The sequence below is a fragment of the Mustela nivalis genome, assembly GCF_964662115.1.
Source record: "Mustela nivalis genome assembly, chromosome: 8".
NCBI lineage: Eukaryota > Metazoa > Chordata > Mammalia > Carnivora > Mustelidae > Mustela > Mustela nivalis.
In genome coordinates, this window is record NC_139027.1 from 110391470 (window position 1) to 110409809 (window position 18340).

At 40.2% G+C, this 18340-nt stretch overlaps 1 protein-coding gene across 8 annotated transcripts in view; it reads right to left on the reverse strand.

The window, feature by feature from the left end:
- Positions 1-1133: 1133 nt before the first annotated feature.
- PLCB4 (phospholipase C beta 4) overlaps positions 1134-18340 on the reverse strand; it is a 410418-nt gene continuing 393211 nt past the window's right edge. For 6 of the 8 annotated variants that reach the window (XM_082744395.1, XM_082744391.1, XM_082744393.1 and 3 more), the window contains 6 exons: positions 16604-16779; positions 14059-14160; positions 8320-8377; positions 7806-7892; positions 4769-4805; positions 1134-2654 (listed from right to left, as the gene is read on the reverse strand). In XM_082744395.1, the coding sequence (XP_082600521.1) occupies positions 2566-2654; positions 4769-4805; positions 7806-7892; positions 8320-8377; positions 14059-14160; positions 16604-16779 (549 nt within the window). In that variant the 3' untranslated portion in view covers positions 1134-2565. The remainder of the gene's footprint in view (positions 2655-4768; positions 4806-7805; positions 7893-8319; positions 8378-14058; positions 14161-16603; positions 16780-18340) is intronic. The other 2 variants (XM_082744398.1, XM_082744397.1) reach the window with 1 other exon arrangement.

An 18340-nucleotide genomic window follows, 5' to 3' on the forward strand; every position in this document is an offset into this window, starting at 1 on the left:
CATTTTGCAGGGCTGCAGCACAGGGCAGTTAGGACTGTCCAACAGTGAAGAGACCAAATGCCCTTCCCCATTACCATCTGGGGAAAGATGTAGGGAGACCTGAATGGGGCTGCGACTCTAATGGGGGTCTTTGAAGTCTTTTAAATGCCTCTGAAATAATTATTTTTAAGCTGGAAAACACTGAATTGGCAAGATCTTGTTTCCTTTATCAGCAAGAATGCAGAATTTGAGTGCAATCTGAACTTATAATTGAAAGTAAAACATTGTTTTGTTGACCATCTGAGCTGTGTGCACATTTTAACCCCACTACAGTGGAATCTTTTTTGGGGAGAGGGGTAATAGGAAATCTCAAATACTGGAAGTAGTCTGGGTTAAAGAAAAAAAAAGGCTTGGTGTAGTACTACAAAATAGAAATATTTATGGTGGTGTGAAAGGATGAAAAGAGAAGATAAAAAAAAATGGAAAATTGGGAGTGCCTCTTGGAAACAAAGGAAAGAGGAGGCATTTGCTGAATTCTGAAGTGCCACAGAGCTCTTGTAGAAGTCCTTTGATTTGATGAGGAGCCATTTGGAATTTTTGAAAATGGGTCATCCCAATGTGGTACTGTTTAAGAAAAAAAATTTTTTAAAGATTTTAGAGAGAGAGTGGGTGAGTGAGAATCAGGGGAAGGACAGAGGGAGAGAGAGAATCTCAAGTAGACTCAACACTGAGCATGGAGACCAAGGTGTGGGGCTCGATCTCCTGATCGAGATCTTGACCTGACCTTACTCCAAGAGTAAGACACTTAACTGACTGAGTCACATTGGAGCCCCAGTGTGGTGCTATTTTAACAACCATTGTTTCCCAAGGGATGGTGGTGCTGAAAGATGTGGTCTAACCTCATCGTCCTACATAATGCATACAGAGAACCAGAGCAATTTCACAGAAATCAGTTCAAATGATAAATATCAGAAAAAAAAAAAAAGAAGAAAACAAATACATTAAGGAGTCAACAAGAATGAGCCTTTTTTGCATCAGTTGGGGAGAAGAATATGTTGGGGCATGAAGAATCCTCCTCTGGAAATAATGAAGAGGTCATTTGTGAAGAAGGCAAAAAATCTACTTGGAAAACATACATGCTGACAGGCACTAAATGTGTTTTAATTTTTTATTAGAGAAGTTGAAAGTTTAATTTCAGTCTTGACGGTAACATAATTTTCTTTGCTTTGTTCAGAGGAACACAGAATCCATTTGTACAAGCATATACAATTCAGTTGGTGCTTTGTGTCCTAAAATCAATCCTCTGATTAGTTCTAGACTACTGTTTCCATGCGCTCCTCCTGGCTTTGGCAGCATGGCTCAGTTCCCCGCGGAATACTTTTTCATGCACTGTCTGCAACGCAACTACGGCGGGCTTAAAGACCATGCAGATAAACACTGTAGCAAATTGTTTTAATATTGAACAGACGTAAAAAGGTTATTTCCTGATATGAAATTCTGAAAATCTGCATAAATATTTTTGTGTAAAATTAAATTAGTTATGTATTTTTTTGAAACTAGAACTTGAAGTATCAAGAATGCCCACATAATTCATATACACATATATATAGACTTCTTCATTATGCTAAAAGTCTTGATAGTCAAATTATATTCTGTGCCATACATTTATTTAGCCAGTGTTTATTTGGCATTAGGTTAACTGGATGTGTACGGATTAGTCCTAATGGGTGCCTGTGTATCATGCAAACATAGTTCTAGTATTCCTGTTGACTAATCTTGTCATGTGGCAATACTTAGATGATTTTGCTCTATAACAGTATGAATTAGGAGTATAAATACTTTATACATGGTCACATTTACAAACGTTTGCCAATAACCACTTCACAATCTTTATGGTGGAATAGTGTGTTATAATGTCTGGAATCGGCAGAAGCAATTCCTATAAAGCAAATGTCAGCTGTAAACGATCTTATGTGTACCTAACAGAGTTCTCCTTTGAGCCCTGATGAGTTTTGGCACAGGTACACTGTTCTATTTCTTTTTTCTCTAATAATTTCCACAACTTTTACAGGAAATTAGCTTCTTATGGCATGGCAGAGACATGGCACTTACTGATGAGGTAACTTAGATGTAGAAAAATTCTGCAAAATTATTTGTCTAGCAGATTGCTGCTTCTGCTGATGAATTTGTAGACAGAGTTTTGTTTTTTTTATCCCCCTAGTGCATGCACTTGCTATTGAATTACTAATGCACTATTTTTGCTGCAGCTCAAACATGTCCTAAATGCATCACAGAGCAGAGTTGTTAACACCAAGCTCATTCACTTGTGATGGTATTTTATAGCAAACATGTTTAAGTTGTAATAGCAAGGGTAAAACTCTGCCTTACTGGGATAGTAATTTTGGTGGATTCGGAGCTACTTTTGGTTGGCCAAAGAAACCCAATATTCAAAACGTTACATAGAAGTATGTCATTCTCTATGGTTTCGGGTCACCTCTCGTCTGCGCCTAAAAGACAACAGCCGTCTTGCGTGAAATCTGTGTTGGGAAGGTTGGGGGTGATCTTTTGATGCTGTATGGTGTTGCTTCAGTTTGAATTTTGGAGTTTCACACTACTGTTGCTGGCCTGCGGTCCATCTCGGCTTCCAACTTCACCATCTGCTGCATCTCCTTCGCCTGTAACATCAGAAATGAGGCTTTAGGATACTGCACATAAAGCCACCCCAGACTCTCTTCTCCTGCAAATCTGATGCTATCACTCTATCCCTGCTACTCAAAGTGAGGTCCAGGGATCATCAGCATCAGCACTGCCCGGGACCTTGTGAGAAATGCACAATCTTGGATTTTACCCCAGACCTATGGGATCAGAATGTGTATTTTTCACAAGATCCCAAAGACATTTTTTATGCACATTAAAAGCTGTGAAGGGCTAGTTCTACAGCATGCCAGGAAAATCATCTGAAAAGAGGCTAAGCTAGTCAATACTTAAGACCAGATCATGTCAAACTGTTTGCTTTCTAGAGATGGATATGTTGCCTTGACTGTGTGTTATCTGAAATTTTAGGAGTGTTGCTTATGCACACAGTTTTCCTCCAATAGCCTGAAATTTAATTAATTCCCTAAGAATCTGACTGATGGGAGAAATTTAGGTGGGATCGTATCACGTTGGTTTGGCTCAAGTACCTTGCAAATAAAACATTACATGAATACGTAGGGTTCCTAGAAACCTATTGTCCAGAAATTCTCCCTACCAGCTCTCACTTCTTTGGGGTAATTTTTTATAGGCTTCATGAGACTGAGTTCACCATGGCTTAAGACTGTCACTAGACAACCAGGTGGTTTTGGAGGTAGAAAGGAATCAGAGAGTTGGGGTGGTGGCACATGGTGGGGAAGATTCTGGTGAAAAATGAACTCTCTTATTTCAACATTTACTTTCCAACTGGTTTCTGGATGTTTGGGTCTAACCCAATGCATGCATCTTTTGAAGGAAAAATAAAGTGTCCCTTTCATCTTTTTGTGACCTACCACTTTGAAATAAAGGCCATTTAGGAATGGAAACATGGACATATATAGCTATTACTCAGAGGAGGACTCTGAAGTGGTCTGATGTTACTCCTCATCTCTGCTTAGGTACTCCAACTCAATGGAAGGTCAGTGGGGGAGGGGGAGAAAGAAGGTCAAATCTGTAGGTCATCCTATGAGCATCTAAATGTCCCCAAAACTAGTTTGACCCATGGACATACATGAATTCTCTTATTTCAAGATTGTGGCTTTAAATTTCCTTTTGGCAAAGATAGATATAGTAATATCAAAGAATTTAATCTTTCTGCTCAAATATGGGACGAGTGGTTCCCTCTACCTAGAGAGTTTTCACTGCCTGAAGTATACTAATACTGAGAGAAATGAGAAATGGAGAAAAATATACAAACATGAAACTATGACACAAACAGTATTCATAAGAGATGACAGTGAAAACGTATCAGCATTGGAAATTAAATACTTTTATGTTCCATAAGTAGCAATAAAAGATGCCCTATTCTTCTTCCTGCTTAGCATTTAAAGACAATATTGAACATATGCCATTATAGGGCTAGTCTCAGAGCGAGGGTCTCAAATGAGCAGGGTGACCATTCATCCCTATTTGTTGGGGACAGTTCCAAGTTATGCCCATAGTTGTGACAAGTGTGAACATCATCCCCTTTCACTTGCAAAACTATCCTGGTTCAGATAATAAATTATATGGTCACCCTACTTATAAGAGGTGATTAGGGTCCTTGGCAGACCAGATCTAGCAGAAAACATGACAAGAGTCACTGTATAATGACACTGTATAATGAATGTTTCCGCACGCAGACTATAACTCTGTCACTAAAAAGCACCAATGAACTTTTAGTAGGGTGCTTTAACAATTAATTGCAGTCCTATTAATGCCTGTGAAAGTGCTGACTTTGTGACCCAGTCTTAGCTGTGGTCAGTCCAAATGACAGTCATATATCACTGTTCTTGATGCCTGGGAATATCTTCATTAGCATGACTTGAGTTTTCTAGGTCTGCTGTAGGAACGAACCATTGGCCAAGACTCCTTCAGAAATAATTCTCAAGATTTTGAACATTTCCATTTGAATATTACCTCAGAAATCCAAGCATGAAATAATCAAGCTTTTAAATCCAAACCCTTGAGATACTAATAAGTTATGACCAGAGGTGAATCATAAATAGAGACTGCACCGAGCATACTAACAGAGCTGAGAAGGAAAGCAATGTCTTGCTTATCAGAGTTTTGGTCCTACCTTGTGTTTGGGACACTGCATGGCAGGATTTCAATAGCTGTTTGTACAAAAATAGTAATGTCAAAATTGAGTCATACATATAAAACAAAGAAAATAAATGAATACTGAATAAATGAATACTTGAAAAATGAATGCAAAACCATATACAGAAAAGCAAAGAGCTAAGAATAAAACATGTACACGCCCATCAGTGACAAACTCCCCTCCCAGGTTGGTCTCAACAGAAAATTAATAAAACAACAAACAAACAAACAAACAAAAAAACCAAAGCAAACAACCAATGCCTGGGACCCCAGACTGTGCTCTCCTGCAGGAGTGTGTGGGAAACTGTCCCGTTAGCAAGAACCTTCACTTCTCTTTATTAAATGATAGGATTGATGACAAAAATCAACTTTTAAAGGTTGGGTATGGTAGTAATGGAGGGTTAATGTCTGAAATGGTACATGGCAGGATGGATGATATACTCGTGGCTGGAAAGTCTATGGGAAAATTTAGTAGAAAACTGCTCCCCGACCTTTGGAGTTTGAAGCATTGGATGACCAAGTAGGCAAGGCCATTAGGTGGCTTAAAAAAGAGCACAGGAGGTTAGGATCCAGAATTGGGGCCAATTATATTAAATCATAAATTATATTAAAACTCGAGTTGTTTCTGCTAGTCCCCCAACGCTGGTCTAGCTAATTAAGTAGCTCCTTGGGGGGATGGGGTGAGCTTCTGGGAGTAAGGTCACAAGGAAGCAAGTAAGAAGCCTTAAAGCAATATTATGGATGAATGTTCAAATTATTTTTGGCTTAGAAACAGAGACTAGTCTTTGGGTTTAACAAGGAAAAATTTAGGATTGTCTGGAAATAGGAAAATTTTCTGCCAATGAAATGTTTAATTAGTTATGAAGGGAGCTCTCCTACCTGATTTCAGACCTTGCCTAGCATGAGGGAAGAGATGGAGGGACCTTGTCTTTTGCACCTATACCTGAGTTTGTAACACATGGACAGGATAACTAACAGCTCTCTGACCTTTAAATTCCAAACCAAACAAAACCATACTAGAAAGGCCTGGGACTGAATTTGTTATTGAACAGCCCATGTTTTGGTAAAGCAGGGCTTAGCACAGAAATTCAAGTTCAAATTCTACCTCTGCCAGAAGCATGGATAGGATATTGTGAATTTCTTTTTATTGAATGTCCTTAACTCTTCATCAAATCTCAAGCTTCCTTGTGATCTGTGCTTTCCTAAGCTTCTGTGACTCGAAGTGTCAGCTGTGGGTGGTAGACATTGTTTATGACATATCAAAAGGCATTACGTGTATTTTTGGGGAAAAAAAGCCACTATCCTCCCGATACGCTCAATCAGTCCAGTTATCACTAATCTCATATATTTTAATTCAAGAACTCTGGTGTGGTTTGAATTCTCCCTGGGTTAGGATAAAAGCTCAAAGTGATTTTTTTATTATGTACTTGGGCTCTGAAATGAAAAACAGTAGGTAAGTGTATTTTCCAGCTCTGATATTCACCACTATTGTAGTAATGAGTAATTTTTAGCACATTTACATTCCTTAGCCAAACTTGTTGCTAAGCAACACAGTAATTTCTAAGTAGTTTCTTAATTTAGTTAACTGAAACATAACGGTGCCTTACCTTCATTGTGCCTTCTTCTGAGAGGCATCCTTATCCCACCCAGCCCTGAATCACTGAAGTAGATCCTAATGTTTTGGAGACGGTGACTTTACCTTTATTCACATTCCCATTCTGCCAAATGGGAACACTTTCTGGGAAGTGCTTTAAGAGCAAAAACATAAGCTAGGTATCTTGTACCAGAACGTGATGTATCTATGAGATGGTCACATGAATTAGACCCACAGGACAATAAATGTTTATTGTCCCCCTTGAGGATCTGTGTGTGGACTGTTCATGAATAGAAGCATTTAGCTGAAACGGAAATGTGAAACATAACTCAGAAGTATGCTGATGAATAGAACTTTGGTCTACTGAAAAGTAACAAATCTGAAACCGGAAGTAGGATTTGTTACCCAACTGTAATACAAAAAAGAAGATTTTATGGTTTTGTTTTACTTTCTCAAAGATACATTTTAGTGTAATTCCAACTGAAGTGTTTTTCAACAGAAGCCATTTACTCTGAGAAATATACTTTCAACAAGAAGTGCTTTATAGATGAAATAGGAAAGAACAATGTAGTATGAGAACCGATTTCATCAAACCCTCTTCACAGTTTCTAGAAGGAAGTAGATCATCTGGATAAAAAAACTTCTAAACAAGCTATACCTTACGACTGAAATTTGAGACAGACTGAAATTGAAACTGCTCTGTAGGGTCATTTTGCCTTATAAGCTAGAGCTATGGCCATCAGCTGAAATAAATGGCCGATGGATTGCGTCGCCCATTGGAGAAGGAGCCCACCTGCACTGCCTTTTAGGTAAACATACAGAGATCTTGCTGTTGTTCTCTAACAACAGCTGATGGCTAATTCAAGAGGTAGATTTTGGATAACTATTGGTGTTGACTTCTTAGTGTTTTGTCTAAGGAAAAACACCAAGAGTGTATTATCCACTTGCATTCAGTGGTTTGTAGAGTTTTGGCAGCTCCTTTCTGTGGGTCCCACTTGAAAGCCCTGAGATTGTTTTAGGACTTTGCTTTTAGATTGACATTGAAAAAAGGTAGTTTCTCTCATCTGCTCTTAAGCATAGCAAATGTTTGAATTTGCTCACTCCTACGTTGCAAATTCTAAAACTGTAAATGAAAATGAAAAAAATAATTTGTAACCTTCCTCTTCTCTTCTCAGAGGCATCATTCTTAGAACCATCACCATCTATGCAAAGGATGACTTTGGGTTCCCCGCTATGCCCCCCACCATGGCTGTATTCCTCTCCCAGTTCCAAAAAGAATTCTTTGTCTTATTTGATGAAATGGGGAATATACAGAAAAAGGGGTCACATGTTTACTAGCCACCTTTCCACGCCACTACTCATGGCATCTGCCCCCCAAAGCAGGCTGGCTCTGTCTTTTCATGCCTTTTAGGTAAGATACCTGCTCATTCTGTTTCTCTAGGAACTCGAGGTGTTCAAGCTGGACTTTTTTCAACTGATCCATTTCTTTGGACTGTTTCATTGCAAGCTGTAAAAAAGAAAAATTCGGATAAACTTTGGGTTGTAATCTGAAAACTTACAGATGAGGTATGACTGTAAGTTTACAATTTAACTGAGGGAGATGTTTATTTAAAAAATCAAGAAAAATAGTCTGAAAACTGAAGAGTTTAAACCCATAATTATTAGCGGGAAGATCTTCTCTGCTAAAATCTTCTCAGAACATAATAGAATACTTATGCACAATTAAAGCTTGGCTTTCTTTTCCATATAAAATGGTGCCAGATTAATACCTATCAAGATTTAAGTGATAGATTAGTTAGCTCTCAGGGAGCAGGCAAGAGAAGCTGGAATGTTTAATGTACAGAAAAATCAAATTAAACAAATTACCCAGAAGAGGTTTGATAGCTAAGCATGAGTTATTGTTTAGAGTGCCAAAAAAATTACAAAATACTTACTCTCTTTCTTTCTTCCAGAAACTTTTTGGTGTTGCTGCTATTTAACTCCCTGACCCGCCTAAAAGTAATAGGTACAAATAACAGTTGGCATGACGTTGAATAGAATTAACATAACATTACATAAGAAAGTGTTATATTCCATTTAATTCTCTGGATGGGATTATCACTTTTCCTAATTTTTGCGGAATTTTTAAAGACATAATGCAGAGAGAGAAATACAAACCTCTTTGTACCCATCACTCAGGCTAATTAGTATTAATGTTCTGCCCTCCTTGGCTCATCTTTTTAAAGGAAACAAAGTGTTACAGATACAATTAAAGTCCCTTTTGTATTTTTCCGGATTCTATTTCCCTCCTTCCTTTCTCTCTAGACATAACCACTATTTTGAGTTTGGTGTGGAGCTTCCCATCCATGTTTTAACATTTTTATTCCATGTGGATTTATATCCCCTTTGTTGTTTGTTTTTTTTTTTAATTGTTTTTTTTTAAAGATTTTATTTATTTATTTGTCAGAGAGAGAGTGAGCGAGAGCGAGCACAGGCAGACAGAGTGGAAGGCAGAGTCAGAGGGAGAAGCAGGCTCCCTGCGGAGCAAGGAGCCCAATGCGGGACTCAATCCCAGGACTCTGGGATCATGACCTGAGCCGAAGGCAGCTGCCCAACCAACTGAGCCACCCAGGCGTCCCTATATCCCCTTTGTAATATATACAAACACTTCTCAAACTTTTGGGTGCCTACAAATCGAATGGAGATACTGTCAAAAACACAGATTGCTGGGCTCACTACCAGAGGATCTGATTCAGTGGGTTTGGAGCGGGGCCCGAGATTCTGCATTTCTAACAGGCTCCCAAGTGATGCTGCTGGTCTCCATTGTTCTGTTTCCTAAATTTACATAAATGGTAACCTACTCTGGGTTTCTCCCCATAACTTAAAACTTAGCTGAGGTTCTAGAGATATAACCGTGTTGCAAACTATTTCATTACTTTCATTGTTGTATGGATTTTTCCATTTATGAAGAGATTACAATATTTCCAGTTTGCCATTAATGACAAATAGGTTATTTCCCAACAATGCTCCAATGATCTGGTGCATAGGGCCCTGCAATGCTTGGCGGGCTGACAGTCTGTTGATTTAATAAATGTAGGGCATACCTTTCTGTGCATATGAACATGAACTTCTCTAAGGTATATGCCTGGATTTGCAGATTGGTAGAGAATGAACAGTTTCATCTTTACTCCAAAGTGCTTATCTTTATTGGCATTCATAACCAGGGTCTGAATGCTACACTTCCTTCAGGTCTTTGCCCATTCTTGGTATTGTCAGACATTCACTTTTGTGTCAATTAGTTCTGCGAAATGGCATAACTACCAGCAAGGCTGGCATGATTTTTCTGACTGAATAGACCTCTAACTGATTGAATTTCCATAAACCTATGCATCTCTTCAGGTTTTCTCCTTCTTTTTCAGTCAGTTTTGGTTATTGGTATCTTTCTAGACAATTTCTATTCCCTTTAAGTGTTCAAACTCACTGCCAGTATTCTTTAAGTAGTCTTCATTTTCAAAAATACTGATTAGGGGCGCCTGGGTGGCTCAGTTGGTTGGACGACTGCCTTCGGCTCAGGTCATGATCCTGGAGTCCCGGGATCGAGTCCCACATCGGGCTCCCAGCTCCATGGGGAGTCTGCTTCTCCCTCTGACCTTCTCCTCACTCATGTTCTCTCTCAAATAAATAAATAAAATCTTTAAAAAAAAATACTGATTAGATCTGCAGTGATTTCTCCTTTTTATTTATTTATTTATTAAAGATTTTATTTATTTATTTGACAGACAGAGATCACAAGTAGGCAGAGAGGCAGGCAGAGAGAGCGGTGGAGGCAGGCTCCCTGCTGAGCAGAGAGCCCAATGCAGGGCTTGATCCCAGGACCCTGGGATCATGACCTGAGCTGAAGGCAGAGGCTTAACCCACTGAGCCACCCAGGTGCCCTCTGTATTTATTTCTATATTACTAACTTGTGCTTTTTCGCCTCTTGAGCAGTCTTGCTGGAGGGTCACTGGTTTTCTCTTTTTTCAAATAATAAGTTTTTGTTTTTGGTGATATTCTGCATTGCTTTTTGCTTTCTACTTCGTACTTTTTGCTTTTTTATTTCTCCCCATCTGAGATCTTTGGGTTCATCCTGTATTTCTAATTTTAGACTCTCTTGAGTGTTTAACTCACTAGTTTGCATTTATTTTATAAAGTATATACACCTAGGGGCACCTGTGTGGCTCAGGGAAGCATCTGGCCCTTGATTTCAGCTAAAGTCAGGATCTCAGGGTTGTGAGATCAACCCCTCGCTGGGCTCCCTGTTGGGCATGGAGGCGGCTTAACATTCTTTCTCTTCCTCTGCCTCCCACTTGCACTCTCTCCTTCTCTCTTAAAAAAATGTATATACAGTGAGTCTATAATTAATTCTCAATCTAAACATTACTTTAGCTACCTTCTTTTTTTTTAAGGTGGAAACATTTAAGATTTAAGACCTACTCTCTAAGCAATTTTCAAGAATATAATACTGTTAACTATAATCACCACACTCAATATTATATATCTGGAACTTACTCATCTGATAACTGGAAGTCTATCCCCTTTAACATTTTCCCATTTCTTCACTCCCTTAACTCCTGGAATCCATTGTTTTACTCTAAGTGAAAGCATACATTATTTGTCTTTCTCTGGTTTATTTTACTGAACATTATGGCCTCAAGGTCCTTCAATGTTGTCACACATACTAAAATTTCCTTCTTTTTAAATGGCTGGATAATATTTCTGTGTGTGTGTGTGTGTGTGTGTGTGTGTGTGTGTGTGCGTGCGTGTATGAGGACATACAATGACACTGACTTTATCTATTCATCCACTGATGGGCACTGAGGTATTTCCAGGTCTTAGCTACTTGAATAATGCTGCAATGAACACAGGTGTGCAGATATTGCTTTGGTATAGTGACTTCATTTCCTTCAGATAGCTACCCAGAAGTGGGGTTGTAAGATTATATGGTATTTCTATTTTTAATTTTTGAAGGAACTTCCATATTGTTTTTATAGTGGATGCACCCATTTACATGACCCCAACAAAGCAGAAAGCTCCTCTTTTCTCCACATCCTCACCAATACTTCTTTCTTATCTTTTTGATAAATAGCCATTCTAACAGGGATGAGGTTTTATTTCATTGTGGGTTTGATTTGCATCTCCCTGATGATTAGTCACCTTGAACACTTTTCATGTACCTCTTGACCATTTGTATGTTTTCTTCATAAAAATGTCTATTCAGGTTCTCTGCCCATTTTAAAATCAGATTGTTTTGTTGTTGAGTTGTATGAGTTCTTTAAGTATATTTGGATATTAATCCCTGAGACATGGTTTACAAATATTTTTTCCCATTCCATAGGTTGCCTCTTCATTTTGTTGATTCTTTTGCTATGTGCTTTAGCTCCCTTCTACACACTGGTAGACAGTACTTGCATTGTTGTTCCATTTTCAGTGTTGCACTGTTTCTGTTAAAATGTCCTCGTTGACTCAGGAATAGAAGTCAGCTTCTATAGGTCCTTCTAAGCTATCTGATTGTAGCTTCTTAGATTTTATTTCTCAGTACATTGGTAAAGTGGGCACACATACATAATGTGTGTGTTTGCACACACGAAATATTTTTAAAACCAGCTATTTGTAGGTGTTTTAGTACCATCTACCACGGGAGACAACATCAAAACAAAAACGTTAAAAATTTCATTAATTATCAGTAACTTAGAATTTAAGATAATTTGACCTCAACTGGGTTGAAGTCAACTTTGTAACACACTTGAAAAAAGTGATAAAGAGCTCTTTAATGATTAGCACATTTATCCAAATGAATTCTGTATTTTCAGGGAAACTAAAATAGTTCATATTGATGGGGTTTTCCCATGGCTGGAATATTTTACATTTCTGAGCTAAAGCAGAGGTCATTTCTACTATACAAGGCCCTTAAACAAAGTTCCTTGTCTGAGAATAAAAAAAGAACCACAACTGGATGGTGCAAAGTATTGATTAAACTGAGTAATCATTTCCCTAGATGTTGACTTCATGTTGACTGAGAAATTTCTCAGCCAACATTTTATTTTATTTATTTATTTGACAGAGAGAGAGAGACAGCAAGGGAGGGAACACAAGCAGGGGAAGCGGGAGAGGGAGAACCAGGCTTCCCACTGAGCAGGGAGCCTGAAGTTGGGGCTCAATCCCAGGACCCTGGGATCATGACCTGAGCAGAAGGCGGACGCGTGACTGACTCAGCCATCCAGGTGCCCCTCGGCCAACATTTTACAAAGGCAATTCATTTCCAAGTCAAATTACTGTGGACTTCCATACCCAACTGATGACCCATTCCCAATTGTACTTAATTCAAATAACACTTCTGCATGAAAATGCACTGGGTGGCATGATGCTTCATATTTTATAATTGAGTTGTGTTTTTAAAGAAATCAGTGAAATTGAGGTAGTTGGACAGCAGTTGTGGCCACATTCAAAACAAAAAGGCAGGGGTGCCTGGGTAGCTCAGGCGTTAGGTGTCTGACTTCAGTTCAGGTCATGATGCCAGGGTGCTGGGATTGAGCCCCAACATTGGGCTCCCTACTTAGTGGGAAGTTGACTTCTCTCTCTCACTCCCCCTACTTGTGTTCCCTCTCTGTCATATAAATAAAATCTTAAACACAAAAAAACCGAAAAGAATAAAAAATCCCTAAAACTCAAAGAGGCAACATCTGGTATCCAGTGAGCCTTCATAAGAGACCACATAGACAGGGAAACTGTGAAACACAGGCACTTTCCTTTGCAGCCGCAAAGTTCTCCAGCAGCTCAGCCTCTAGCTCAGGGAGAGCAGACTGCCTTGAACCCCTCAACACGCTCACGTCTCAGTCCCAAGAGCTAATCTTCACGTGGCTCGGTTATTTTGGAATTACTGAGAATCAAGGGATCTCAATGCCCTCTCTTGGGTGATAGGACTCCGGATACCCTCTCAAATCCTGTGTGCCTAAAGAGTTTGCACCTGGAACCTTCTCTGGAGGTCACACACACCCTCCCCCAGTCCCAGGTGGCAAATGGCTGATCAACACAGAAGTACAAAAGCCAGATGTCCTTGGTTCAAAGAGATCAGATCAGTGGTGCAGCTTATCCTCCAGATCAGGCTTAGATCAGGCTGAAGAGGGACTGTAGTGGAGACCGATATACCCTTGCTCTGTCACTGCCTTGGACCCTCCCTGTTTCCCCTACTCCTCTTCTCTGAAGATCCCTTCCTCAGTAAATGATTTGCATCTGAGTTCCTGTCTAGGTCTCTGTTTCTAGAAAACCCAACCCAAGACAAGGTGGAACCAGAAAACTCGAGTGGGGACTTTTGAGGTGTTCCCTGGGTTCAGGGACAGCACAAGGCAAATCAAAGGGAGAAAACTGCCCTCCTACAGGCTGCTAGTCAGAACCATCCTGTCCAGAATGCACCCATACCTGAGCAGGTGAGCTTCTTGCGTATTTTATGCAATTTGGTGTGTAGAACGAGCGTACATATTTTACTGGTGGTAGTGAACAATCAGAAGACCAGTGTTCTATAGCAACCAGAATACATCTGCATAGCAGTTCTAACAGAATTCATAGGATTATGAATAGTGTGTGTGTGCACATACAAGCGTTGTTTTTATGTCTCCAAGTCAATGTTCCATCCCTGCAGGGAGTGTGCTCAGGCTTACCTTTCCCGTTCAGCTTTGTTCTTGATAGATTTATCTTGGCTGATGGCTTTGCTGTTTTCCATAGAAATCTTAGCCTGGTGTGCTCGCATTTCCTTGCTTTCCCTAAGTATTCAAAGTAAAGAAATACGGGTTGGGGGGGAAATGGACAGTTAGTGTTTAGTGGGTACAGAGTTTCAACTGGGGAAGGTGAAAAAGTCTGGGAGACCAACAATAGCAACAGCTACACAACAGTGGGAGTGTACTGACTGCCACACACTTTTAAAAGGCACCTGGGTGGCTCAGTCAGTTCGGCCGGTTCAGGTCATGATCCCAGGGTCCTGGGATCGAGCTCTCCTCGTGGGGCTCCCTGCTCAGGGAGGAGTCTGGTTCTCTCTTTCCCTCTGTTCCTTTTCTCTGTCTCACATTAAAAAAATCCTTAAAAAATGGTTAAAATGGCAAATTTTATGTTATAGATATTTTACTATAATAAAACAATTCTACAAATAACAACAGGACTACGTTTGCTTTTTTTTTTTTTTTTTTTTTTCCAGTATTAAGCTCATCAAGTTATTTTGTATCCTGTGGGAAAGAGGGAAAGAGCTCCAATACATGAGAAGTAGAAGTGGGTCACCTACTGAGGAAGTGCCAGTGATGAACGGGAATAAAGAGACATTACGTTTGTCCATTAAAAACATATTTCCAGTTTTGCCCTACATTTCTTGGGATCAGATGGCCTGGAAGAGAGAGGATGTTCTGAACCTCACTAGTGACATTCATGTTCTCTGACAGCCCATGGGAAGGAAGGGGACTGAGTAGTTTCAGATAAGCATGGGATATCGGAGGGCTGGGGAGGGGAGGAAGCTTACATAAGGCCCCTGATCCCTGCATGTGCTAGGATGTCGGTGTGTATATGAGAAAGACTCATAGATTATTTATGTGTACATTAAAGGTATACATTTCGGAACACTGAAATTAGTATTATTAGCAAAAAATTTTTTCTGGAACCTATAGGGGTCTCTTTGAAATCCTGCCTGGAAACAAATGACCAAGAGGAGTCAGGTGTTCTAAGTAGTGTCCGGACTGTCTCAAAAGAGATGGACAACACTGGGCCCAGAGAGACAAGAAAACGCACAGAAACTCCTGGGCCCAAGAAAATGGCTCTCCAGTTGTTCCTTCATTTGGTGTTATCAACCGACCATTTCCTTATTAATTCATTCGACAAGCACTTTTCAGTGTGGCTGGCCAGTCTTAAAGGGGGCAAGATTTTTTTTAACCAAGAGCAACAGCTATGACTGTAAGGAAGACATACATCACACAGAGTACTTGAGAAAACATCCAAATGCCCCTGTTACTTGGGAAAATGTCCTGGCTGTGCATTTATTTTTTAAGGAAATTAGTAATTAGGTTTTACTTTCTTCAAATAACTTCCGAAGCAATGCAAGAGTTAGTGAACTTTTTCTTTTGAGAGCTAAATTCTTGTTTTTTATTTTTTTTTCATTCACTGACAAGAAAGAGGAGAGAGGAGTAGCCTCATCCTGTAAAGTATCTTTGGAGAAGGAGGGATGGTTACAGTCTGGTACCATGGCAGTGGTCAAAGACAGAGTGGTGAGCAGACCTTTTTGTGTACTCAATCAAGAGCATCTCTCAGGGGGGAAAAAAAAAACAACAACAAAAGACCATTCCTAACCTATACATCTTCATAGGATACTTTAAAACGAATAGGGGACCTCCAGCAAACTTAGCACCGTCTACCTTCTTTAGTTGTCTTGAATGAGAATTGGCCACCACGTTCTTATGGATGGATCGATCTCTCCAGAACCAGGCTGGGAATTCATGAACGTGCCCAGATAATTTTTGCAGTTAGCATTGAAAAATGTTTTTGTTTGCTTTGTTCGTGTAATGCTTCTATTTTCTACTCTTGTGTGTGTATCAATAGACCTAACAGTGGCATATGGGAGGCATGAAGGGCGAAGCCGCCAAGCTGGAACAAAGCAGTGATCAAAGGATGTAATTGACATGGACGTTCTTCTGCTGGGGGTGGGGAATCTAGCTCATCATTTGCAGAATTTAAAAAGGATTCTTCAATTCATAAACCAATACTTCTTCACTGTTTCTTCACGATCTTCCTAAAATTCCTAGAAGTCTTAATCATGTAAAGTAGGATCTCACCACACTTAGCCACTGAATGATCAGGTCCGAACTTATCAAGGAGCTTAACTGGTTGGTGTTCATCTCTTTCTGTGTCCTCTCTCCTAAGAGGCTCCAGGCTACTTTCCAGAGCCCAGCATTGGGCCTAACACGTTGTGAAGCCTCCATGACTGCTCTGGAGTCAGCCGAGCTCCTTTGGGCTGCTCTGCTTTTTAAGTACACATCCCATACTATTTGTAATTCAACTGAATTTTTCATGTGCATGTTAAGACCTTACTAACACTTGTAAGCACTTTGATGGCAGAGGCCATTGCTTATAGTTCACATTGCTTGCCTCAGCTGTATGACATGATACTTGTAACAGCTCAGGACTACTACAAAATGAGCAGTTCCCTCTGGAGAAGGTGCACTTGCCTACCTGTCATGGGACATTTTCAGCTGTTGGGTTTGCTGCTCATGGGCATTGATAAGTAGTTTTCTCAGGAGCTCACACTGCTGGCTGAGGTGTAGGTCCCGGATTTCTTGCTCCTCAGCACTGTGGGTGTTGATCATTTCTGACCACTCCTTTGTGTGCTGGGCCACTATCTCTTTGACCTGTGTTGAAGGAAAGAAGGGATGGTGCCATTTGGAACTCTCACAGATCAAGTATAAAATGAAAACACAGGATCCTTTGTGTGTTTCAAATCCCACCCACCAATTTAGCTGGTGAATGAGGAGACACTCCAACCTGAAAAAAAATATGGACTAATCCATGGGAATCAGGAAGTCATAGCTTCTTAAAATAATCCATCACTTTGGTTTTAAATATTCAGCCATGACCTGTGATTTCATTGCCTAACTTGTCCATGTTCCCTTTTGTCAGGACTCTGGCTTCCTTTATGGATTCTTTCAGCTTCTCATTTCCTCGTGCTCTTCCCGCTTCACATCCACAAGGCCACAGGTCTGAATGGAAAAACCCTATGTTCTCTTATGGCTGGATTATGACTCATTGTGTCAACCCTACCAGACGTTGGGGTAGAAAGTCTCCCCCTCCCCATATCCGTGCTCTTTGCAATGTGGTTTTGTACCTTTCCTTGTCAAGAGCTAGTGTCCATTTCCCCACCTCCTTGAATCTGGCTGCCCTTGGGACTTGCTTCATCCACAAGACAGTGGCCTTGGGACAGAGCCTAGGCTAGCCTGCTGGAGGATGAGAGATCATACAGGAAAAAGCAACCAGCCACCAGCTAATGACCAGGGTATCTGAGTATAGCCATCCATCCCAGTTGATTACAGACACATGAGTGAACCTAATCAAATACCTAGAACTACTCAACAGAGTATGGCCCAAATTCTGACACACTCAATTGTAGGGTAATAACTGGGAGGTGTCTGAAGTCACTGAAGTTTGAACTGGTGTACTGTGAAGCAAAAGCTAGCTGGTATCATGGCCAAGGTTTCTACTTTCCTCCTTTCCTATCTGTGCAAAGCTTCTAGAAGTCACAGCATGTGTCTCAGAGACACAGAGCTTCCTGCCTCTGTAACTTCACACAAGGGACACAAAATACATTGCATGAGGAGAACCTCCGTTAAAACCACATTACTTGCCCATGTGAGCAGGAGGGCTACTGGCAAGATGATAGAGCTGTGTGGAGACACAGAGAGGCTGGCTGGTTTGACCAAAAGCTAGAGTTGGAAGTTTTAAGAGTACCCTCTCCCCTTCTGTAACTATTATTGCTAGAAGAATTATTTGGGTCCTTGACTGGAACTGTGCTCAGTTCCTCAAAGGTCTTCAGGCTAGTTAGTCTCCCAAGTTCTTATTTTCTTGTGCTTTTGGAAAAATATGAGTAATTGAACTCATCTCCTATAATGTCAGCTCTTGTTTGTTTTCCCCATCCTAAACTTCCACAGCAAAATTAGAATGGGATAAGAATCCGCTTTGGTGAGTGCTGTGAAGTGTGTAAACCTGGTGATTCACAGACCTGTACCCCTGGGGATAAAAATATATGTTTATAAAAAAAAAAAAAAGAATGGGATAAGAATCAAAGAGTTACTCAATCCCCAGGTTGGGGGCTTTTCTTCCTATGTTTAATGTTATTTCTCCAGAGAAGCATGTTCTGTATTTTATATAGTACTTGTCCTGTTTCACTTGATGCCCCGGAGGCAGGAGGCAGACAGC